This window comes from Babylonia areolata, chromosome 23 (assembly GCF_041734735.1).
Source record: "Babylonia areolata isolate BAREFJ2019XMU chromosome 23, ASM4173473v1, whole genome shotgun sequence".
Taxonomy (NCBI): domain Eukaryota; kingdom Metazoa; phylum Mollusca; class Gastropoda; order Neogastropoda; family Buccinidae; genus Babylonia; species Babylonia areolata.
This window is the reverse complement of record NC_134898.1, coordinates 16922124-16947925: the sequence shown is the minus strand read 5'-3', so window position 1 is coordinate 16947925 and position 25802 is coordinate 16922124. Positions and strand designations below refer to the sequence as shown.

At 41.5% G+C, this 25802-nt stretch overlaps 1 protein-coding gene across 3 annotated transcripts in view; it reads left to right on the top strand.

Moving 5' to 3' along the window:
- The window catches only part of LOC143298186 (deoxycytidylate deaminase-like), a 16790-nt gene extending 2975 nt beyond the window's left edge, over window positions 1-13815 (top strand). For all 3 annotated transcript variants that reach the window (XM_076610935.1, XM_076610936.1, XM_076610937.1), the window contains 4 exons: window positions 575-674; window positions 6387-6504; window positions 8400-8613; window positions 12964-13815. In XM_076610935.1, coding sequence (XP_076467050.1) covers window positions 575-674; window positions 6387-6504; window positions 8400-8613; window positions 12964-13024 — 493 coding nt within the window. In that variant the 3' untranslated portion in view covers window positions 13025-13815. The remainder of the gene's footprint in view (window positions 1-574; window positions 675-6386; window positions 6505-8399; window positions 8614-12963) is intronic.
- Window positions 13816-25802: the final 11987 nt, after the last annotated feature.

Below are 25802 nucleotides of genomic sequence, written 5' to 3'. Positions count from 1 at the left end.
GGCAAATTAAGTCCCCTAGCATTAATTAGAGTAATTTCCCTTTTTTACCCTCTGCACCAAAACGTTTGCAAAATAAATAAAACTTCCATGCTTAGCAAAAGAAGTTCCTGTTTGAACAAAAAATGATAATTATGACTGCTCTTGTTGTTGGATCGAATATCAGATCAAAGTGCCAAGTTTAGAGAATACAAAAAATATAAATATAGCAGCAAATGCAGTTTGCATATAATTAGGCTTCATTTTTTTTTGGTTTTTTTGTGCCCATCCCAGAGGTGAAATATTGTTTTAAACAAGATGACTAAAAAGAACTGAATTTTTCCTATTTTTATGCCTAATTTGGTGTCGACTGACAAAGTATTTGCAGAGAAAATGTCAATGTTAAAGTTTACCACGGACACACAGACACACACACACACACACACACACACACACACAGACAACCGAACACCGGGTTAAAACATAGACTCATTTTGTTTACACAAGTGAGTCAATGATGTATCATGATGCTTCTTTTCATAGCTTGTGAGTTGATTTAACGTACACTGACTGACTGACTTAACTGGCTTACTTACAGCCCCAGCCACAAGAGAACTGAAGGAGTACTGAGCTGGAAAGAATATTTCATGTCCGTGGCATTTCTTTCGGCGAAGAGAAGCAAAGACCCCCTGACACGGGTATGTTCCAGAGTTAACTCCCTTGACTGATGCCCGTGAGTAGTTTGGTCATCAGTGAATGGCGGTCATCACACTTGGATCAGAAAGTTGGTGTCCCAGTGGTCGGTCACCATTCTGTACTGAGTCTCTGTTTTGAGTTCTTCCTCTTTGGATCGCATCCTAAATTACTGCACCTATTAGTTACATTGTCATGGTTTGTGGGACGATGGGGGAAAAAAAAAAGAAAGAAGAAAGAGAGAAAGAAAAAAACAAGATGCCGGGGTGGCACGTTTAGTTTAGTGACTGAATCCACATCAGAATTGAGCCGGTGAAATACTAGTCCAAAATAAGAGTCGAAATCCACTAAAAATGGGTTACAACATCTGCTACTGGTAATATCGTTTCAGTCATACATGCACAGAATTTGCCGGTTAAATAGGTGCAATAATTTAGGATGCTAAAATTGGACTTCACCGCATTGCTTTTGTTCAGTAATAATAATAATGGATACTTATATAGCACACTATCCAGAAATCTGCTCTAGGTGCTTTACAAAAACGCTTTTGTTAACATAAAACAATACATCTATGTTACATACACACACCAAAATGTGACTACACACACACACACACACACACACACACACACACACATACATTTTAATATACATGTGTATCTAACAGCTACCCTAACACATATGCACACATAGGCAGGCACAAACTTACATAAACACACGCACACACAATACACATTCATATATGTGACCAAGCGCTCTATGCTTGCTCCAAAACTTGCCTCACTCACAAGCTGTATTAGCAGACAGACGACAGTTTTCGCAACTAACCCACTCGTAGAATGTGTGACGTCACTCCGCTAACATCATTTTGTCCTCTTCGCCAGACAACCTACTCATGGCGATATGTACTCCATGGCCAGGGCCTTCCTTTGGGTGTCTGACTGTGTTCCTCTCTTCTCCACTCCGGGAATGCTGGTGACGACTGTTGTTAACACCTGCCTCTTCCAAGATGGGTAGGTGATATTTGCCGGGATAGGCTTTGCTTCGTGTTCCATCTAGACTGGGGTTGTCTTTCAAGGCGTCTTGGTGGATGAAGCTGCCTCTTTTCAGCTGGCTCTTAGTGGGTCTGCTCATTCTGTTGTTCACTGGATGATTTTCAAGGCGTTTGAATTTTGCTACCTGGATGAGGATCTTTGTGTCCCTTCTGTCCTCCAATGACTGTAGCCCAGTGGTCTCCTCCATCTTCAGGATTGAGGTGGATCTCATGGCGCCAGTTCTGACACGCTGAGCTTGGTTCTGTATCTTGTTGAGATGGTTGAGGTTAGACTTTGCAGCTGATGCCCATGCTGATGTCCCGACTTAACTACAGGTCGGACTCTCCCCGTATAGAGTGAGTCTTTTTAGGACACGTTCATCAGCCCCCCAGTCCGTCCCTGCAAGTTTCTTCATGATCGCCAGTCTCAGCTTGGCCCTGCTACAGCATATGGTGATCTGCTGTTTCCAAGTGAGCCTGTGGTCAAAGGTCACTCCCAGGTAGGTGTAGGTTCCTCTGCAAGCCTTTGGTTGTTCAGTGTCAGTTTCGCCTCTTGCTTCTTGCTGGATAGGCTGAAGACTGTGTAGGTTGTTTTGCTTGAGTTGACAGAGACAAGCCATTCCTTGGTCCAGTTGCTGATCTTGTTGAGTGCTGTCTGGAGGCGTACCTGTGCTGTAGTGGTGTACTCTTCAGAGCACCAGAGTACCAGGTCATTTGCGTAGATTGCTCCTCTGACCCCTCTTGGCAGTTCTCTGACGATGTCATCTATGAAGATGAGGAACAGTGTTGGCGAAATGACTCCTCCCTGTCTCAGCTCCTTCTTCTTGCTCTTCTGGCCCTGAATCTTGACTCGGGTTTGGTGGTTGTGTAGGTACTGGCTGATCCAGGTGTACATACTCCCAGACACACCACATCACCGTTGTTTGAGCCTGAGTCCGTCCTTCCAGACTTTGTTGAACGCCTTCTCCATGTCAATCCAGACAGCAAGCATGTTCTTCTTTTCTTGGAATGCGTCCTCAATGCTTTGAGCAATGAATGTGATCTGGTCTTCTGTTGATCTGTGTTGGTGGAAACCTGCCTGTTCAGGGCTCAGCATCTGATACTTCTCAAGGTACCAGACAAGCCTAGTGTTGACAAGTCTCTCCGTCAGCTTTCCTAAGCAGCTTGTAAGGCTGATGGGTCTGTAGCTGTCCTTTCCCTTTTTGTGAATGGGGATCATGTCTGCTTCCCTCCAACACGGTGGGACTGATCCTATCTTCCAGCTAGAGTTGAAGATTGTTAAAAGGACTGCCTTACTCTTCATCCCAAGATGCAGAATCATTTCTTTTGTGATTCCGTCTGGTCCAGGTGACTTCTTCAGGTTGAGGCTCTGCAACACTTCATCCAGCTCTTTCTCTGTGAAAGCTGAGGTCATGACTTCCTCTTGGGGCTCTTTCTCATGAAGTTCACCTTGGGCCCTCTGCACTGCAGCGCTATGTTCAGGAGGGACTTCCAGATTGCTGATGTTTTCATAGACGTCTATGCAGTGGTCTGCTGCTTTCTTTCCAGAGAGGTAATTTCCATTCACTTGTATTGTTATTGTGGTGTGACCTGTTGTATCGTTGCTGAGGGTTCTAGCCAGTTTCCACAGCTTGCTGCCATCCTTGTCGAGATTTAGGCTTTCAGTTTTCTCTTACCAGCTTTTTCTTGCAGCTTGTGCACAGGACAGCTTGTATCTGGCAGTTACTTCCTTCAGTGCTATGTTGTTCTCCGGTGATGGCTGCTTTTCTGCTCGGTCCCTGGCTTCCATAACAGCATCTTCCAGATTCTGGAGTTCCTCTGTCCAGTAGGGCTTGTAGCCTTTGCATGCTCCTCTTGGGATGGATTCTATAGAAGCTTTCAAGAAGGCCTTTGTGAAGTCTTGAACCATCTTGTTTGAGTCCTTCTGCCTGATGTTGATTGGCTTTGTGTATGTATCTGTGAGGGTCTCAAAGAAAGTCCAGACTGCCTTTCTGTAGGGAAAACACTTTGCTTGAGGAGCCTGCAAGCTGAGGTTGATAGAGAGTTTTACGGGCTTGTGGTCACTTCCTCCAAGCTGGTTGAGGACTGTTCTTGTGGTCCTGACAAACAGGTCGTTGGTGACGAACGCTAGGCCTGGTGTTGATCTGGTCATCCAGCATCTAGAGTAGAAGGTGGGTTCATCATCTTCTTGCTTGATGAGATGAAGATGTGTGTCAATCTCCCAATCCTCAACTTATTTGCATCTCCTGTCCATCTCCTCATAGCCCCATCTCTCTGAGTGACTGTTGAAATCTCCCACCACCACACAGTTGTTGTCTGGGATGTTCATGTATGTGAGGGAAAGATCACGATCTTGAGGGCAATAGACATTGTAGATCCTGATGTTGTGTTCTTTAAAGACTATATCAACCCCTTGGATCTCTGCCTGTTGACTGGTGTTGATCTTGAGTTCTTGTGCGGCGATGGAATTCCGCACCAAGACAAGCACCCCCTCCTTTGTTTCTTTCCTCACGGTCCAGCCTGATGGTCTCGTAACCCCTCACCTGAAAGCGATGGTTTACGGTCAAATGTGTCTCTTGGACACATGCAATGTCAATATTTTCTTGGTGCATCCTTTCTGCCAGACCAAGGTTCTTCTTATGCACCCCTTCTGCATTCCACTGGAGAATGTTGAGTGTTCTGGGTGGTACTGTTTGCTTGGCCCCAGCAGGAGGATAAAGTCTCCTTCTTCGTCACATGGGCATGTGGAATTTCGTTTTGTTGAGAACAATGTTTTGTGTCAGTGGACAGCCAGTTAAAGTTGATCTTGTGGCTTGTGGAAAGAAAAGGGGTTTAACGGATTATGGTTCATTTTTGTTTCTTTTTGTAAATAGACAGTTTAGCCAAGGGAAGCTACTCCTTGAAACTGGTTGCTACGTAACGTCAATATGGTAGTTCTAAACGATCATTCATCTTTATTTATCTGTGAGTTCTATTCCGTGATTTAATCGTAGTATTAGTTGTATAGGATATTAAGCTCCTTTCGATACATGGCATCCTTATGATTATTCTTTCGTATTTGACTGGATGATTGTTTTTCACGTTTAACTGGATAATACGTGCACATCAATAAGTCGGTTTCTCGGTTCTTCTTTTTCCTTTCAATGCATGGCATCATTATAATGATTATTTCGTTTAACTGGACAATATGTGCACATCAATTAGTCAGTTTCTCAGTTCTCTTTTCTTTTCTTTGATTGCAGAACCGTGGTCATTGTTTGAATATAGGTATTTGAACAAAGAGACAGTGTTCTTATCGAGGGTTAATGTGTGGAGGGAAGTACCGCCTATATCTTTTGAGTCCCCCCACCCCCACCCCCTACTATTTTGTTACAGAGTTTTTGTTCTTATTTTTGGTCATAATGCTGGTTCAAATGGTGTAGTGTCTTGGTGCACAATAAGGGTAGTGCAGTGGTATGTCAGCACATTGTCAGTGTTGACTGACTGTGGAAACAATGAAAGCACTGAAAGATGAGAAGCCATGGAGATGGTATGTATGTAACAGGTGTGTAGGGTAGTTTGGTTTTGCTAACACCTAAAGTGGGTTTGATGTATTGTATATATTAGGTGGCATCAGTTAAATGTGAAATGAACAGATCTATAGGCTAACACATTGTCAGTGTGTGTTGAGGATTCTTCATGTGTGTGTGCACATGGGGGTAACAGCAAGTGTTGTGGAACACATGTTTGATTTGTTGGTAGTTGTGATAACATGTGTAGGAGTTGTGCTATGTGTCAGTGGTTTACTTTGTTCAGACAAAGTGGGAAAGCACATTGTAATGTGGATAACGAGTTGATTAACTAGGAGGGCACTGAGGGTCAGTGCTATGTTGTTGCACATTGCTGTTAACCAGAAGTGATGATTTCCTTACATGTACTTGTGTCAGTTGGATACCTTGTGAAGACAAAGAGATTTGTTTGGTAATGGTAACACACAGTTTTATTGAATGATGCGTAGCATGAGTTGAACACTCTGGGTTGTATTGGTCAGTAATAGGTATAGTGCACAGTATGGTATGTCACTGTTAGTGGCAGGTAAGCTTGATGAAGCTTGTATTACCTCACATAGATCTATGTGTGAGAGGAGTGCACACTGGTGGACATGTGATGAAAGGTGCTGAGAGGGTATAGGCCTTTCATGTCAGTGATGTCAGGATATTTTGTGTTTTTTTTTCCTGACCTGGGTTTTGGTTGTGTGTTTGTGTTCCAGGTGTGCTGCTTGTGGATGCTGCTTGTAGGTGCTGCTTTAGGTGTAGAGTGAACCGTACTGTGTGCTGCTTGTAGGAAGTACTTAAAGTAGTCAGTGTGTGCTGCTTTGGCGTGTGTTGCTTCAAGTTGCTTTTGCTAAGTAGGGTGAACTGTTTAGTGTATGTACTGCTTACCTATGTTTATTGTAAAGTAAACACTCTATAAAAACCACTCCATGTGGCCCTGCTATTGATGTGAGGAGAGCAAGTGAGTGTGTGCATCATCAGTTGATCCTATATCCTCTGTCTGCTCCCCTCTCTCTTGGAATAGAATCGAACCACTCTTTCAGTTTTTACACAAATAATAATAATGATAATAATATGTCGTTTATTATCAGTCTAATATCATTATCTTAGATGAACAGACTATAGATAAATAAACAAAACGAACGCTACAGGTCGGAGCCTGCATCGTCAACGAGGACCTGCGGATCGTGGGCATCGGCTACAATGGCATGGCCAACGGAATAAAGGATGATGAGATGGACTGGTCAAAGGAGGGAAAGAGGCTCTACGGTTTGTATCCGCATAACTTTCTCTTGGCAAAAAATGTATGAAAACAAACATGATACAGGCTAAGGAGAATTGTGTTTGCACTTTGTTGTTAATTGTGATCGGTGGTATAGCGCATACACATACGTGCACGCGTGCGCGCACACACACATAACGCACACATGCACACATGCACATGCACACGTGTACACTTGCGCGCGGCGATTAATTCACTATTTTCCTTCCTCCTTACAAATGTTTAAAGGTTCATTTGTAACGGTAAGTAAGCTTTCTTGGGCTGCTTTTTTCTGTCCCATCATCTGCGCCGTGGTGCTACTCCTGCGCTGCTCATTCCGAGTCCCCTCTCACTGACACTCACTGGAAACTATCTTTGTTAGTCCGCCAGGAAGCCACACACCAGAAGAGATCCTGCACTGTTGCCGACTGATTCACTTCGGTGGTGCTCCGCAGTGCTTTTTTGCTTTTTTACTCTACATACGTAGGACCCCACCCACTAAGCCCCCTATACTGACAATAGCCTTGGAGATCGTACCCTCCAGAGTGAAGATTGCCACCACGCCCCTCCGACGACAGTTCCCGTGAATCTGCCGACACCGAAGACATTGCAATGCCGGCAGTGCAATACAATACAATGCAACGCAACGCAACGCAATATAATACAACACAATTCAACGCAATGCAACGCAACACAATACAATGCAATGCAACACAATATAATACAACACAATACAATGTAATGCAACACAATATAATACAACACAATACAATGCAATGCCACACAATATAATACAACACAATACAATGCAATGCAACACAATATAATACAACACAATACAATGCAATTAAACACAATATAATACAACACAATACAATGCAATGCCACACAATATAATACAACACAATACAATGCAATGCCACACAATGTAATACAACACAATACAATGCAATGCCACACAATATAATACAACACAATACAATGCAATGCAACACAATATAATACAACACAATACAATGCAATGCAACACAATATAATACAACACAATACAATGCAATGCAACACAATATAATACAACGCAATACAATGCAATGCCTCACAATATAATACAACACAATACAATGCAATGCCACACAATATAATACAACACAATACAATGCAATGCCACACAATATAATACAACACAATACAATGCAATGCCACACAATATAATACAACACAATACAATGCAATGCAACACAATATAATACAACACAATACAATGCAATGCAACACAATATAATACAACACAATTCAGCGCAATGCAACACAATATAATACAACACAATACAATGCAATGCAACACAATATAATACAACACAATACAATGCAATGCCTCACAATATAATACAACACAATACAATGCAATGCAACACAATACAATGCAATGCCACACAATATAATACAACACAATTCAGCGCAATGCAACGAAACACAATACAATGCAAGACGACACGACACGGCACGACACAGTGCGGAGCGGCACGGCACAACACAACGCAACGTAGCACAGCACAACACAACACAACACAACACAATACAACACAACACAATACTGAAAGACCCCCAGCATCTTCACGGGGCATATGTGTGTGTGTGTGTGTGTGTGTGTGTGTGTGTGTGTGTGTGTGTGTGTGTGTGATTTGTGAGTGCATACATACGTGCTTACACGTGTGTTGTGTGTGTGTGTGTGTGTGTGTGTGTGTGTGTGTGCATACGAGCTAACACTTGTGTGTGTGTGTGTGTGTGTGTGTGTGTGTGTGTGTGTGTGTGTGTGTGTGTGTGTACGTGCGTGCGCGCGTGCGTGTGTGTATATGTGTATGTGCTTGCGTGCGCGTGTGTGGTTTACGTTGTGTTGTTACAGTGTGCCATGCGGAGATGAACGCCATTGTCAATAAAATACAGGCTGACGTTCGTGGCTGCACGATGTACGTCAGTATGTTTCCTTGCAATGAGTGTGCCAAACTCCTCATCCAGTCCGGCATCAAAAAGGTCGTTTTCTACTCGGATAAGAAACACGACAAGGACTATACCGCAGCCGCACGCAAATTGCTTAAAAAAGCTGGTGTGGAGACAGAGTAAGTTACCACATGACTTGGTTGTTACAGTGGAGTGATGGAAGCCTGGTTGTAACGCGCGCGTTGGCCTAGGAAGTGAGAGAATATGACCTTTGAGAGGTTCAAAACTGAAATCAGTTACGCGAACAAAAACTCGCTTCAACCGAGTGACGCGAGCTGTGATGTAAGCGACCGACGCCCAGACGAGTTGGACACGAACTAATTAGCCCAGATGCAGACAGCTAGCACGTACACTCAAACCGTGATACTGAGATGGCGGCTTCTCATGGAATAGAATCTGAGCTTACGAGATTGAATCCTGTCTCCCCCCCCCCCCCCACCACCACCACCACCCTACTCCCCCTCCCCCCTCCCTGACTATTTTCTCCCTCTCGCAACACTACAACTTGAGTGGTGGTCTGGTTGGTAGTTGTTTGGATGAACCGAGGTCCCTTGTGTAGCATGTCCTTAGTTCACGTAGAAGAACCCACGCCAACAAAAGGGTTGTCCCTTGCAAAACATCACCCAGAGATTCAGCTTTCTATGCCTTAATTTGAATAATTCAATTAATTTGATTCAGTACTGTTTCTTATTATAAAAAAAAACAAAAAACACTTCACAGTCTCAGTTCAAAAAACAATAATAGTAAAGTACATTTATATAGCGCCATTTCTCTCTAAGAGCTCAGGGCGCTTTACATGAAAGAAAAATATTAAAAGTTACATAAAACATTCATGACCACTCTTTCTCGAAAAAACCCTCCCTCCCTTGCCCCCCCCCAACCCCTCTCCCCTCCCACACACACACACTCTCCCTTTCCCACTCCTCATACATCCCAAGTGGGCTGACATGGATGGTGTTGGAAAACAAGGAAGATGAGAGTGCTTATAGATAGGTTTTTAAAAGATGAGTTTTTAGTCATGAGCGAAAAGCAGAAATAGAATCAGATGCACGGATGTGATGAGGAAGGTTGTTCCAGGTGTGAGGAGCAGCAAGGAAGAAAGAACGTTCACCACAGGTTCTTGTATTGACACGAGGAAGTTTCAAAAGGTAACAGTCAGAGGAAGAGCGGAGATTTCTTGTGGGAGTGTAAACACTGATGAGGTCAGAAAGATATGTAGGTCCTGTGGATTAGAAAGCAGAATAGCAGAGACACACAACTTTGTATTTAATTCTTGCTTCAATGGGGAGCCAATGTAGAGTGCTGAGGTGAGGACAAATGTGATCAGTACGTGCAGCATTGTTTGGAAGTTTTTGAATTCGTTGAAGAATATTATGTGGACAGCCTATGAGAAGAGAATTACAGTTGTCGATTCGTGACAGCACAAAAGCAGAAATAAGAGTTTTAGTGTTTCAACAGAAAGGTACTGACGGATAGAGTTGATGCGACGAAATGCACAACTGACTATGCGTATCAGATTTACTACCTGAGCATGCATGCTGAGGTTTGAGTCAAGAATGACTCCAAGGTTCCTTGCTGATTTAGAAAACTGAACTGCGGCATCACCAACCAAAACAGAGGCAGCAAAAGAAGTAGATGTGGACATCCTTGCAGAGGAAATAACCATAGCTTCAGTTTTGTCATCATTTAACTTTAGTTTGTTGAATGTCATCCAGGATTTAACATCGAGAATACAATACTGCATTGACAGAACCAGACTGTCTACTTGGTTTGGTTCTGCAGACTTTTTGTAGCTGAGTATCATCAGCAAAAGAGTGATGAAAAACAGAACAGAATGTGTGAGATAGAAGCAGTTACCAACGAATTTCATTTCTGTTTTTCTTTCAAGCTTCTGGTCAGGATATGAAGCGAATAGCAGAAGGAAGACGCATTCCTCCCCTCCACCACCAGCCCCCAACAACATAACTGTAGTCTCTTATTCGTCCTTGCCTGAAATGAGCGTTTCGGGGGATTCAATAGCAAGCAATATTTTCTGTCACCAGCCTGCACAAAAATCAATGACAACATTTTTCATATTCTTCTCAAAGCAGTGAAAGACTGTCACATGTAGGACCTATGTGATAACGGCGTCAACATCATCACCAGCTTGTATTGTATTGTATTGTATTATATGGTATTGTATTGTATTGTGTTGTATTGCATTGTGTCATTCCTCTTTCTCACACTGAACAGATTTCTCATTGTGAAATCAGTTGAACGGCGTCATCCTAGTGCAGTGCCACTCTAATCCCCAAGCCCCCTGCCCCGTCACTCCACCCCTTTTTTCTTTGTTGTTTTTGTTTGTTCGTTGTTGTTTGTTGTTGCTTTTGTTGCTGGTTATTTTCCAGGAAGTGTAATTGTTATTCTACCAAAGCTGGTTTTTCTATACAATTTTGCTATGGACAACTCGCTTTTGTTGTCGTGGATTCTTTAATGTGCGATATGCGCGTGCTGCACACGGGAACTCGGTTTAACGTCTCATACGAATGACTAGCGTCCAGACCACCACTCAATGTCTAATGGAGGGGGAAAAAACAGTGGCGGGTGAAGGATTCCACTCCGTGCACTCAGACTCTCTCGCTTCCTCGGTGGACGTGTTACCACTAGACCACCACTCCACTCAAGACCATAAAAAAATCACACACACTGACTGACTGAAACCATTTATTGTCAGATTAACTGTTTGTTGTACTGACATTTTCGCAACCATTTGAATAAAATATTAACTGAGCAACACAAGGAAATTCTGATTTGAGGAAGGTATGATAAAAAAAACAAAAACATATTTAACTATTTAAGGTACCAAATTTCATTAATATCATTATCTCCAAAAAATATTCTAACGCACACACATACTCACATACGTTTCTCCCCCATCCTCTCTCTACATACATCCATGCATGCACACAAACGCCCATTATAATTCCCCTACCTCATTCCCCTGCCCACTCACTCACACACATACACACACTCACACTGTCTCTCACTCTTTCTCATCAAATTAAGGTTTCGTAATGTAATCAAGACGACATATTACATGTTAGGGTCGAACAGTTCCACTAATTAGAATAATGGGAACTTTGCCATACAAGTAAATCTGACGCTATCACCCAAAGCGAAACACTACTTTGGATTAAATAAAACAGAGGGGAACCTCTGCAGCAGAAGGGGGATGAAACAAATTAGAAAAACCGACCAATTGGATGGCTTTTAATTAGGTCAACTGCGGTTTTTGTCAGAGACAAACCATTTTCTTTGCTAGGGTGAAAAACTCTGGACATGGCTGATGGAAGATTAAAGGATGTAATCATATCATGAAGGGGTTTGAAATGTAAATGTGTATCTGGACATTCGAGCAAAAAATGTGTGATGTCAAGGGTCTTACCACAAATACATAGTGGTGACGGTTTCAAAATCTGCATAACCATGCATTAGTTCTTAGCCTGTGTGTCAAGTTTCTTGTGGAAATTGATCCTGGGGGGTTAGTGCCTTTTCTTGCTGGAAGAGAGAGATCCCACCAGAGCTTCTTTTTTGAGTTTTCTAAGAACTGTTTCTGTCTGAAATTCCAGATATATGTTGAAAGAATAGTACAGGCTTCAAAAACAGAAATAGGAATATTGTGACTGATTGAAACTGAATTGTTCGATGCCGCTTCCTTGGCACAAATATCGGCCGTTTCGTTGCCACGAAGATTAGAATGTCCAGGAACCCACAAGAGTGAAATGTCGGAGCCTCGCATAATTAACTGGTGGATTAAATACAAAATTTCGTACATAATATCTGCTCGTTCAGATGAAGATTGATTATTTAAAGCCATCAATGCCGATTTTGAATCAGATAGTATAAGGATTTTTACAGGCACAAGAGGCATATCACACACACACACACACACACACACACACACACACACACACACACACACACACACACACACACACACACACGCGCGCGCGCGCGCGCGCGCGCGCGCCTCTCTCAAAAGAGCTTAAGTTTTGTGTTTATGTGTACAGTAACTCCCCACCCCCACCCCCACTCCCCCCCAAAAAAAAACCCCCAAAACAACGAAACGAAACAAACAACCAAAACAAAGAAAAACAACCAAACACAAAACAAAACAACAACAACAAGAACAACAACAACACCAAAATATATTAATATATATATATATATATATATATATATATATATATATATATAAACGTGGAGCTTTCATTATGCCTTCTGTTTTGGCAAGTAGATTCCTTTAAATGTTATGCAGTCCTTAAGAAAAACCTGACATTCATATTTAGATAAAGTAAAAGGAGAGCATCTTGATTGCTTGAGAAAAGGGACTGACCAACTATCTCTGAAGAAGAATTGGCGAGTATGATTATGCTTGTTTGGGCCTTCATAATATATTTTCGCTTTAACTTCTGTGGTTTTCTTTTCAGACCATATAAAAACGTGACCAAAGTGGTGATTGATTTTTCGGAGATCGATGAGACCGCTTAGCTGACAGAAGCTGACATCGCTGCTTTCCAAGACAGAGTTTTATTTATTTATTTATTTATTTATTTATTTATTTATTTATTTATAAGACCACGTAATATGTAAACTTAAGAACTGTGATACGTAGCCTAGAAATGAGTGTGTGGAGGAGGGGGGTAGAGGGAGTGCAAGGTAATGTGTGTGTGTGTGTGTGTGTGTGTGTGTGTGTGTGTGTTGGGGCTCATGTACGTTTATGTGTATTTGACTGTGCTTTCATATCTGTGATACTCCATGTTTGGTGCATATATGTTATGCATATGTGTGTGTGTGTGTGTGTGAATGTGTGTCTGCATGTTTTACATTTATTTGCTTATTTATCATCATTGTTGTCTTTTTTATTTTTTTATTTCATTATTATTATTATTATTATTATTATTATTATTATTATTACTATCATTATTCCTTTAAAAAAATTATTCATTTATTTATCTATGTACGCTTATAGTTGACTTCATCAAGTTTTTGCGCCTAATACATATTATTATTAGTAGTAGTAGTTCTTTTTTTATGTATTCATCTATTATTTATTTACCCTTTTTTTTCTCTCTCAAGGCCTGACTAAGCGCATTGGGTTACGCTGCTGGTCAGGCATGCCATCTGCTTGGCAGATGTGGTGTAGCGTATATGGATTTGTCCGAACGCAGTGACGCCTCCTTGAGCTACTGAAACTGAAACTGAAACAGAACCAGTCTGAGGAAACTATGAGCGAAAAAAAAAAGCTTCTGGATAAAAATGAAGTAATATTTTCTCAATGAGTAAATGGTGGGTGTGTCCATCGAGATCGATGATGACCATCGTTGTCATCCAGATGGGGGATGGGGGATGGGGGGAGGGTGGTGGTGGGGTGGGGGGAAGGATGCTCATGAATCTATATGTGAGTGCGCAGATGGCTGAATAGTCCAATCTGCGCACGAAATGTTCGCTGACAGTTGGGGCAGACAAAGACAGGCATATCATTGTCAGGGAGCTTGTTTGCCCGTGACTTTCTGGCCTGCCTCTTCTGAACAGCTGCAGCAGTCCTGTTGGCCTCGCACAACCTGGCGCCTTTGTGCACAGCAGCGCGCCATTTGTCACGGTCCACTGCAGATTCCTCCCAGGAGTCAGGGTTGATATCAAACGCTTTCAGAGAGACTTTCAGAGTATCTCTGAAGCGCTTCTTCTGACCTCCGTGTGATCTCTTCCCTTGTTGCAGCTCGCCATAGAAGAGCCTTTTGGGCAGCCGATGGTCTGGCATACGCGCCACGTGTCCAGCCCAGCGAAGCTGGGACTGCATCAGGATGGTGAAGATGCTGGGAAGGGTGGCTTTTGCGAGCACCTCTGTGTCTGGGGTCTTGTCTTGCCACTTGATGTTCAGTAGCTTCCTGAGGCATGTTGTGTGGAAGTGGTTCAGCTTCTTGGCATGTCGTTGGTACACTGTCCAAGTTTCGCAGGCGTACAGTAGTGTGGGGAGAACTACTGCTCTGTAGACCTTTAGCTTGGTCTCAAGACTAATGCCTCTTCTGTTCCAGACATTTGCATTGAGTCTACCAAAAGTTGCGCTTGCTCTTGCAATCCTGACGTTCACTTCATCGTCGATGGTCGCATTTCGTGACAGTGTGCTGCCAAGGTATGTGAACCGCTCCACCGCACTGAGTCTCTGACCGTTGACTGTGATGTTGGGCTCAACGTAGGGTTTCCCTGGGGCTGGCTGATGGAGAACTTCAGTTTTCCTCGTGCTGATGGTAAGGCCGAAGTTCCTGCTGGCAGTGGCAAACTTGTCGACGCTGAGTTGCATGTCAGCTTCAGATCCAGCGTTGAGGGCACAATCATCAGCAAACAAAAAGTCTCTGATGATGTCTGTCCAATGAGTAAATATATCTTTGATAAATATTAACAGTTGATAATGGTGACAAGATGCAAACGATCCATGGCTGGATTGAAATAGTGTACGTACATTTTCATTGTTCACTCCTTGATTTGCGCTGACTTTATTTCATTCTGTTTTATTTTATGCATCCGTTATATATTAATTAATTTATTTATTAATTAATTTATTTATCTATCTATTTTAATAACCATGTCAGTGCTGGAGGGAAGGGGGCTGGGAGGATGACTGAGGGACGGGTGGAGGGGGAGACGGGATCAGTTGGTCCTTTGGGAGTGAAACCCGTAAGGAAAACAAGAGAGGCAAGGCCTTCAAGACTCACTTGTGACATGCACTTACTACAATAATTGAATCAAATCACACAAAAAATCAATTGCAAAACAAAAGTCATGTGCACCTCCCAACATAGAAATATAGACCACACAAAGTTGTGTTGGATTTCACATTGTTTATTTTATTTTATTTTATTTTTTCTTCACTTAAAAAAAAAAATTAAAGTCACACATGAAAAAAAATCATTTCTAACTCACACTTGTTTTTGTTTAAATGAAAGAGGAAGTGCACCAAAGTGTGACCAACATACAGACACACACAGACAAAAACAAGATAGGTAATAATGTTAAGTTACATTTTATACACGTATAAATATATAAGATGTAACTGAACTTTTTGTTAAACTATTATGTAATGCATTATAAGCTTAATCATAGAGAAAACAATTAATACAATGTGAAAACCTCAATATGGATATTAACAATGTGCCTGTCTGCTTTAGTATTACAGTTAGTATTAGAAAAAATTACATTCACAGCACATTTTCATCATATTACAGATTTTTGTGATAACCCTGATTATATATATCTATCTCTCTCTCTCTCTATATATATATATATAATTACTTCATGATCTAGACCTTTTTTTTTTTTTTTAAACAGTCACTCTTTTTCTGGTGTAAACTTCAAAGTCATACATACAACTATTTGAGAATACAGCTGCATTACATGCTCACACATGAAAATAAAAAATCAAATGATAAATATAGGTCAGTTGCATTTTATACATGTATTTATATAAATACATAAGACGTAACTGAACAGTGAGCTTTTTACGATGTATGGAAAACAAAAACTGTTAAATACATTATTATAAGCTTATAATTGTTGAGAAAAAGTGTAATACAGTGCAAAAAAATAAATATAGATATTAACAATGTGCATGCCTATGTGTTTCAAATGATTGTTCAAACTCAAATTTGCTTTAAAAATGAATATAGATATTAACAATGTGCATGACTTTTTGTTTCAAATGATTGTTCAAACTCAAATTTGCTTTTTAATTAAGTGAAAAAGGATTCAACTTCATATAAGAAATAAAGTTCAGTTACATTGCATGGTTCAACCCCCTGGAATGGATCAGTCAGGCCAGGGTCTGTTTCCCAGCAGTCTGAAATCAGTTATGTAAATTGCTATCAGTCATACTATATTATTGTTACAGAACTTCACACACACACACACACACACACACACACACACACACACACACACATGTGAACACAACAAACAACTCTTTCATTTAATAAATATCTATGTATCCTCATGTATAAAGATTTTTTTCTTGTAATCTCTCTCTCTCTCTCTCTCTCTCTCTCTCTCTCTCTCTGTGTGTGTGTGTGTGTGTGTGTGTGTGTGTGTGTGTGTGTGTGTGTCATGCACCTCTAATTCAGTGAATACATTCCACATTTGAATCTATTTTGTGCTTGCTCAGAACATGTGTACATATATATATATGAACACAACAAACTTTCATTTATCATATATCTATTATCCTCATGAATAAAGAATTTTATCTTGTAATCTCTCTCTGTCTCTTTCTCATACACATCTAATTCAGTAAATACATTCCACATTTGAATCTATATTGTGCATGGTTATTGTTAAAGAAACTCTCTCTCTCACACACACACACACACACACACACACACACACACACACACACACACACACACACACACGTGAGCACAACAAACAATTTCATTTAATAAATATTTATGTATCCTCATGTATAAAGATTTTTTTTTCTTGTTCTCTCTCTCTCTCTCTCTCTCTCCTGTGTGTGTGTGTGTGTGTGTGTGTGTGTGTGTGTGTGTGTGTGTGAGAGGAGTTTGAAGAAATTCAATATCAAAGTTCAGATTCACAAGACATGTCATAGTATTCAGATCTGTATTAAATTGTATGATATGAATAATATTGATTCAACCAAGACATGTTCTGATCTTGATTATAAAGATGATATCAAGTTGACAGAATCTGTTGTTCAGGATGGCTGTGTTTCAAAGGCGTGTGACACTGTGTTGTCTAGCCTGGTGTCGTTTTCGTAGTGCCGGCCCGGGGTAGTCTGCCGCTGATGCAGAAACTGAGCCCGTGGGGAGTTGTCAGACTGGTCAGTTTTGAGGGTGGATGGCTGCCTGACTTCATCAGTGGTTGCTGTTTCTGCCGTTGTTGTATTTCACACTAAATTCAGTTTGCATGTAATTTGGCTTCTTTTAAAAAATGTTTGTGCCCATCCCAGAGGTACAATATTGTTTTAAACAAAATGACTGGAAAGAACTGAATTTTTCCTATTTTTATGCCAAATTTGGTGTCAACTGACAAAGTATTTGCAGAGAAAATGGCAATGTTAAAGTTTACCACGGACAAACACACACACACACACACACACACACACAGACACAGACAACCGAACACCGGGTTAAAACATAGACTTACTTTGTTTACACAAGTGAGTCAAAAAAGTAAAAAGTAGTATCTATTACTGTCGTGGGATTTTCAGACTCGATCTCTCCTCTTTCCTGGCAACCCCACAAAATGGCAGAGTATTAATCCTATGACGCGCAATAGAGAAGACAGATATAGAACAAGTTTTCAAGCTGATAACTTGCTGACGGGAAAACGTGTAACCGACACTTCGGAACACGTTCTGTGGCGATGTTGTAGTGCAGTTTTTGTCAGGACAGGCCAGCTATTTTTATCACCAGCAGCAGCTGTCTCAAGCTGCCATGGCTAAAGAAGGTTTGTCTCTTTGAAATCAACTTGGATGGATGCTGGCCTGCATTTCTCGCACGTATTCAGCCCGGAAGAAGAAAGTGCATGCACACATAACATTACATATATGTCACTGGACGTCACTTTGACCCTAGCGGGCAGCCTGACACATTGCCATCGGGCTACGTTGTACTTTGAACAAGGCGTCATTTGTCACTGTTGGGCAATACACTGTACTTTGAACAAGCCGTCATTTGTCACTGTTGGGCAATACACTGTACTTTGAACAAGGCGTCATTTGTCACTGTTGGGCAATACACTGTACTTTGAACAAGGCGTCATTTGTCACTGTTGGGCAATATACTGTACTTTGAACAAGGCGTCATTTGTCACTGTTGGGCAATATACTGTACTTTGAACAAGCCGTCATTTGTCACTGTTGGGCAATACACTGTACTTTGAACAAGGCGTCATTTGTTACTGTTGGGCAATACACTGTATTTTGAACAAGCCGTCATGTCACTGTTGGGCAATACACTGTACTTTGAACAAGGCGTCATTTGTCACTGTTGGGCAATACACTGTACTTTGAACAAGCCGTCATGTCACTGTTGGGCAATACACTGTACTTTGAACAAGGCGTCATTTGTCACTGTTGGGCAATATACTGTACTTTGAACAAGCCGTCATTTGTCACTGTTGGGCAATACACTGTACTTTGAACAAGGCGTCATTTGTCACTGTTGGGCAATATACTGTACTTTGAACAAGGCGTCATTTGTCACTGTTGGGCAATATACTGTACTTTAAACAAGCCGTCATTTGTCACTGTTGGGCAAAACACTGTACTTTGAACAAGGCGTCATTTGTCACTGTTGGGCAATATACTGTACTTTGAACAAGCCGTCATTTGTCACTGTTGGGCAATACACTGTACTTTGAACAAGGCGTCATTTATTACTGTTGGGCAATATACTGTACTTTGAACAAGCCGTCATTTGCACTGTTGGGCAATACACTGTACTTTGAACAAGGCGTCATTTGTCACTGTTTGGCAATGTACTGTACTTTGAACAAGGCGTCATTTGCACTGTTGGGCAATACACTGTACTTTGAACAAGGCGTCATTTGTCACTGTTGGGCAATATACTGTACTTTGAACAAGGCATCATTTGCACTGTTGGTCAATACACTGTACTTTGAACAAGGCGTCATTTGTCACTGTTGGGCAATACACTGTACTTTGAACAAGGCGTCATTTGTCACTGTTGGGCAATACACTGTACTTTGAACAAGTCGTCATTTGTCACTGTTGGGCAATACACTGTACTTTGAACAAGGCGTCATTTGTCACTGTTGGGCAATACACTGTACTTTGAACAAGGCGTCATTTGTCACTGTTGGGCAATACACTGTGCTTTGAACAAGGCGTCATTTGTTACTGTTGGGCAATACACTGTACTTTGAACAAGGCGTCATTTGTCACTGTTTGGTAATACACTGTACTTTGAACAAGCCGTCATTTAATAAAGCTATGCATGACATTACACACTTTATAAGTAATTTTTTTCTTCACATTTTCTTTGTGCTTTTTTTCTTCTTTTTTTCTTCTTTTTTTCCCCAAACATCATACTCCGTTATCTCCAATACTCAAAAGGGCGAATTTCTATGTTGCAGTGTTTCCATATTCATATAACTCACTGGCATGTATCCACTGTGTCTGCACGGATGTTTGTGAAATGAGACATTTTAACTCTTTCCATACGAACGGCGATAGAGACGACGTTAACAGCGTTTCACCCCAATTACCATCATCAAAATAGTGCAAGCGGAAGGCTCTTATACTGAAGAGGTGAATGTTGACAAAGAATACCACAATTCTGACGACGGAAGCTAAAGGTTGTGTCATTCAGGCACCCACTGGACATCCGAGGGGTCTGTATAGAGGAGAAGAGAGGACTGGCCGTACTGAGTGAGTTAAAAGAAAACGAAAAGTGGGTGGTGATTTAGATAATTGTTGTTTTTTTGTTGTTGTTGTTTTCATAATTCATTTAATTTGGTTGTCTTCATTTTGGATTCTTGTGTTTGGATGCTTTGGTTCAGGGGTCAGGGTTGGTTGGTGATGTTTGGTTTCAGTTATTTGTTTATTCGAATGCATGCACGTGCATTTCCAGTGTTTGGGTTTGGGTTTGTCTCTTTTCACTTTTCTCCCCACAACAACATTTTGCTTTTCCTTTGCTGTTGTTGTTGTTGGTGGTGGTAGTGGTAGTTTAGTGTAGTGGTAGCTTTTTTCAGACAGTTTGTTTATTGTTGGGTTTTTATCATGTGCATTGATATGAAATTCACTGGCGAAGGTTTGGGTTTTCTGTTGTAGTTTTCTATGACAGTTTTGTGTCGTATTGCGATCCCATTAAGTGTATACAAAAGTAAACTACAGGCCCCAAATATATGCCGAAGCAGAAATTTACTCAGTGATGAAGGTAAAGGTTTCATGTGATTGTCATGACTTCACGGTGATCCCACTTAATTTATGCGAATGCACAAGTGATATTCCACATGAACTGGGTATCACTATTTCATAGTTTCATGGCCTGATTAGGAGTACGTTGTACGTACATGGTAGAATCAGTCAGCCGTTGGCTTCTGATCCAGTGTGTTCACCAGTGATCAGGGTTCGAGGTTCCGTTTCGGCATGGTGGTGTGTCCTCCGGGAGGGGCGCTTGTCCACTTTTCCTCTTTCCACCCTGGTGTGAATCGGGTACCTGACCGGGTGAGGAGGGTGAAAATGCCGGAAGAAGAGACTTGTACCCCGTCTTCCTGTACTGTGCAGAGCCCTTGACACGGTGAATATCTTCTTCTTCTTCTTCTTCTTCTTCTTCTTCTTCTTCTTCTTCTTCTTCCTCGTTCGCCTCTAATTGGATAAGCAGCCCGGTGTCCTCGATGAAGGCTGTCGTCCGTCGCGGCTCCTTCAGGGTGCCGTACAGCTTGGCTTCCATTGCTGTCGGTGTTGGCCAGTACTCCCTCCTGGATGCTGCATGCGTCCCACAGTTTTGAAGGATGTGGTCGGTTGTCATTGGTCCCTCACCACAAGGGCACTCTCCACTCTGTCCAATGCCAAATTTTCAAGTGTGTGCATGTGGTGGAGCAGACGGTTGTGTCCAATCCTCAGGCGGAAGATCTTGACCTGTTCCCGTCGTTCCAGCAAGTGGTATCTGTCTTCTGGGTTATATTTGGGGTGCTGGAGGCGCCACTTATTCCTTGCTGTGCCTTGATGATTGTCTTGATTTCATCTTATGACACCAGTTTGTTGGCCTGCTCCTTCTGTGCACCGTCTTTTGCCAGAGTGTCCGCTTTTTCGTTGCCTCTGATGCCACAGTGTGGATATGAAATCACTGCCCCATTGACCGTGAGAGGTCATACGGGACCATGAACCGTTTAGTAACTTTTTTAAAAACTTTATTAACATTGGTCAAATGTGGACAACGCTGCTGTTTGTCTTTTGCACAGTTTTGATTTGAATAAACAATTTCAGTACTGACACGATCCAGTTTTGTCTGTCGTGCTCGTTATTTCTCTCTTTCTCTCCGGCTCTCTCTCTCTATTGTCACACACACACACACACACACACACACACACACACACACACACACACACACACACTCACACACACTCACACACACACACACACACACACTCACACACACTCCCTCTCTCTCCGGGGCTCTCTCTGTCAGTGTGTGTGTGTGTGTGTATGTGTGTGTGTGTGTGTGTGCGTGCGTGCGTGCGTGCGTGGTAGCGTGTGTGTGTGTGTGTGTGTGTGTGTGTGTGTGTGTGTGTGTGTGTGTGTGTGTGCGTGTGTGTGTGTGTGTGTGAGATAGCGACTCTGAATGACGCTCAAATCCCGGGAAAAACAAATGGCAAATGATGGGAAGTGGCGACAGTCGGCGGAGTACACCATGCAACGTGGGTCGAAATCGTCAGACACACAGCGATCTGGTCAAAAGTGAGCCTTCAGGTCTGGTGGTTGTTCCTTGGTCTCTTTCATAGCCAACACATGAGAAAACGCCTGGACTTTTATGGTGGAGTTCCAGATAAAAAAAAAAAAAAAAAAAGCACGTAAAAACACATTAGGTTATCTCCAATGTTAGCCAGGCGGTGGCCAAAGTCATGCACTCCGTGCTAAATTTCACCGGCATGGAGCGGCAGGTCGTTTACACTGTGACATAGTACTGAGCCGGTAATATTATTGATATTAGTAAAGAGCTTAGAATAGACCCCTGAGGAAATATATAATCAAGTGTTATTGTTAGTGCGGAGACTGATGTACTCATTGTCACGCATTGTTGCCTGTTTGTTATGTATGATGCATGCAAACAAAGACTATTCGTTGACAGACCATAATTATTATAGTTCAAGTTTTCTAAGTAAGAGCTAGGCCGGGTTGTGGTCTATCACATCAAACGCTTTCTGTAAACCAACGAATAAAACACCACAATATAATGTATTATCTCTTGACAATTTCTTTCTTTATTTCGAGGATAATAGATAAGCACTGGTGTGCTTTCTTACATCCAGTCCCCGCCCTGAATAGAGTGTACACTACACAATATTTAATAAAATGAAAGCATGGTGTTAGTAGAGATACACAACAGAGGAAAAAATATACATAAATCAAAACAAAACAACAACCACACACACACACACACACACACACACACACACACACACACACACACACACACACACACACACACATTACATACAGGCACTAGCATGGTGTTAGTAAAATGCAAAGGAATAAAAATGAACAAATTGAAAGAAACAAACACACACAACACACACCGCACTACACATCAGAATGGGGGATAGAGGGTGAGGAAGGTTCTCAGTCAACCATACACATTTGACAAACAGTATCAATAAAATGAACGATTTACATTACACATTATGGCATAAGGTGGCAAAGGCAACGTTTTTTGAAGGTGGTTGGGCAATGGTGTTGTTTAATTGTTTCTGGGAGTGAATTCCACAGGGTGGCGCCTGAGTAAACCAGACAGGATTTGAACAAGTCAATTCTTGGAATTGGGATATGGACTTTGGGGGGATTCCTTGATGAATTTACAGAAAATTTGTCTATTAATGTTGGTGGTGCATTACCTGTCATAATCTTTTGCATCATGATTCCTTTATTGTACTTTAATCTACGGATTAGTGGGAGAATATTCGCCTGTTTATAGTCTGAGTCTAAAAGGGTAGTCTTTTTAAGGAGTACCAGCTTGAGCCCCCGTTTATGAAGATTCTGTAACGGCTTCATGGTATTCGCACTTGCGGAATCCCATAGTGTTGATGCATAATCTATTGTAGACTGAATATGCGCTTGAAAAAATAATTTCCGTGAATGAAAGTCAAGGAAATATTTGATTTTGGATAGTTGATGGGTTTTCTGGGCTGTCTTTTTGCAAAGGAAATTTATGTGAGGATTCCAAGTGAGATTGTTGTCAATTATGATCCCCAGAACTTTATGATCACTGACCTGTTCAATAGGTTCGCCTTTAATTTGGATGGAAGGAAGATTAGGTATAGTGTTTTGCCTCTTTTGTCTGGTTGTGATTAACATGCATTTTGTTTTTTGAGGGTGAAGAGACATGTGGTTTAGTTCGGTCCATCTAACGAGGTCATCAGTACTCTCTTGTAAGTCTTTTGCAAGAGCGACAATGTCAGTATGAGAAGTGTGGATTGTTGTATCATCCGCGAAAAGTTCGCAGACGGATTTCATGCGGAGCAGTAGGTCGTATATATATATTGAGAACAGTAAAGGGCCTAGAACAGACCCCCGAGGAATGCCATAATCAAGTGTTGTTGGTGCGGAGATTGATGTACTCATTGTCACGCATTATTGTCTGTCATATAGGATTCAAGCAAACTAAGACAATTGGTTGACAGACTATACAGCTCAAGTTTTCTAAGTGAGAGTTTGTGGTCTATCACATCAAATGCTTTTTTCAAATCGACGAATAAAACACCACAATATCTATTGTTATTGACATTGGTAAGCCAGTCATCTACAGTTTCAGTTTCAGTTTCAGTAGCTCAAGGAGGCGTCACTGCGTTCGGACAAATCCATATACGCTACACCACATCTGCCAAGCAGATGCCTGACCAGCAGCGTAACCCAAGTAACCCAGTCATCTACAATGTTGACCAATGCTGTGTGGCATGAATGCTTTCTTCTGAAACCAGACTGAGCTGGATGTAAAAGTTCATTGACATCAAAGTGATGTAAAATATGCTTGTTGATGTGTTTTTCCAGTGGTTTTGTAAGAATAGAAATAATGGAAATTGGCCTGTAGTTTGAAGGATCGGTGGTGTCCCCTGATTTGTAAATCATGAGGAATAACTTTCGCTTTCTTAAATGCGATCAGAAAGTAGTTTTTGTCAATACACAGATTAAAAATGTACATTAATGTGTCCGTGATAACTGGAGCGGCTAGTTTAAGAATTCTGCTGTCGATGCCATCCAGTCCGCGGGTTCCTGTCTGTTTTAGTTGGATAAGGTAGTTATAGACTTCAAATACTGGTAGCCTATGGGTGGAATATTCAATTTAACTGAAGTGTTTTTATTACGACAATACAATTTAAAATTTTTAAGGTCATTCAGTTCTGTGTAATCTGTGGTAATAATTTTTCTAGCTATAGTGGAAAAGTGTGTATTTAGTTGATTCACAGAAACGTCTTTGATCACGGTTGATTTTGACGAAGATTGCTTGTTGGTGAGTTGGTTTATAGCTTGCCACACTGCTTTTGGGTTTTCTTTCAAGGATAATAATTCTCGGTAATATTTCCTCTTTTCTCTGCGCTTTTGCGAGTTTATTGCATTTCTCAATTTGTTCGATTCTTCGTGGTAGCCCTGCTCTTTTAGATAGTCTCTAATGTAGCCTACCTCTTTCAACTCAGTCTTTGGAACACCAAGCTGGTTTAGGGGTGTGTTTAACTCTTATAGTTTTGAGTGGGACGTGTTTATCATATAACTCTGTAAATATTTCGATCCAGTGTTCTATCACTGATTGCTAGATCGGGGTCTGTTATATCATATACCGATGAAAGTTGGGAGCTACTCACATCGTTCACTGATGAAGAGCTGCTCATTAAATTCAGAGTAGCAACGATATCAGTGCTATTGTCTTATCAGTGGCCTGATTTGGGAATTTTTACTCCTTTTTCCCCCCAAGTGACACAAACTGGGTAGTAATCACTACAGTTGAACTGATATCGCCGGGTACGCAAGCTTCTAATATATTGTCACAAGTTCTTATTGGAAGTGTATGTATGATCTATGAGCGTCTGTGAATTGTGCGTAACTCTGGTGGGTGTATTGATTAGTTGATGCAGATTAAACCGACTTATTGTCGCATTCCACTGTGTAAAATTGGCTTTGGTAAGATATGTGTTGAAATCTCCAAGTAAGATGATTTCCTTTGATTCTAACGTCGCCGCGTCCATCATTGCGGTGAATTTATCCAGTCAGTTTACCCGTTCTGCCGGATTTCTATAAACAGAAAGCGATTAAAATGGAAGGAGTGTTTTTTCAGAAAATAGACAAGAGAGAGAGAGAGGGAGAGAGAGAGAGAGAGAGAGAGCTGCCTCTGGCTACCTTTGGCAGCTAACTTCCAAGTACGTGAACGACAAATCGAAGCATAATTGTGCGTGGAAAACCGCGTTGTGCGTGCAGTAAAGCGTTTACGGGAGACGGGTGCCGCGCGTGCGGGATAAACATCACTTTGAGAGTTCTCACTGAAGGGAGGCAACCCACTACCATTGGTTCATGTTTTGACTTCCG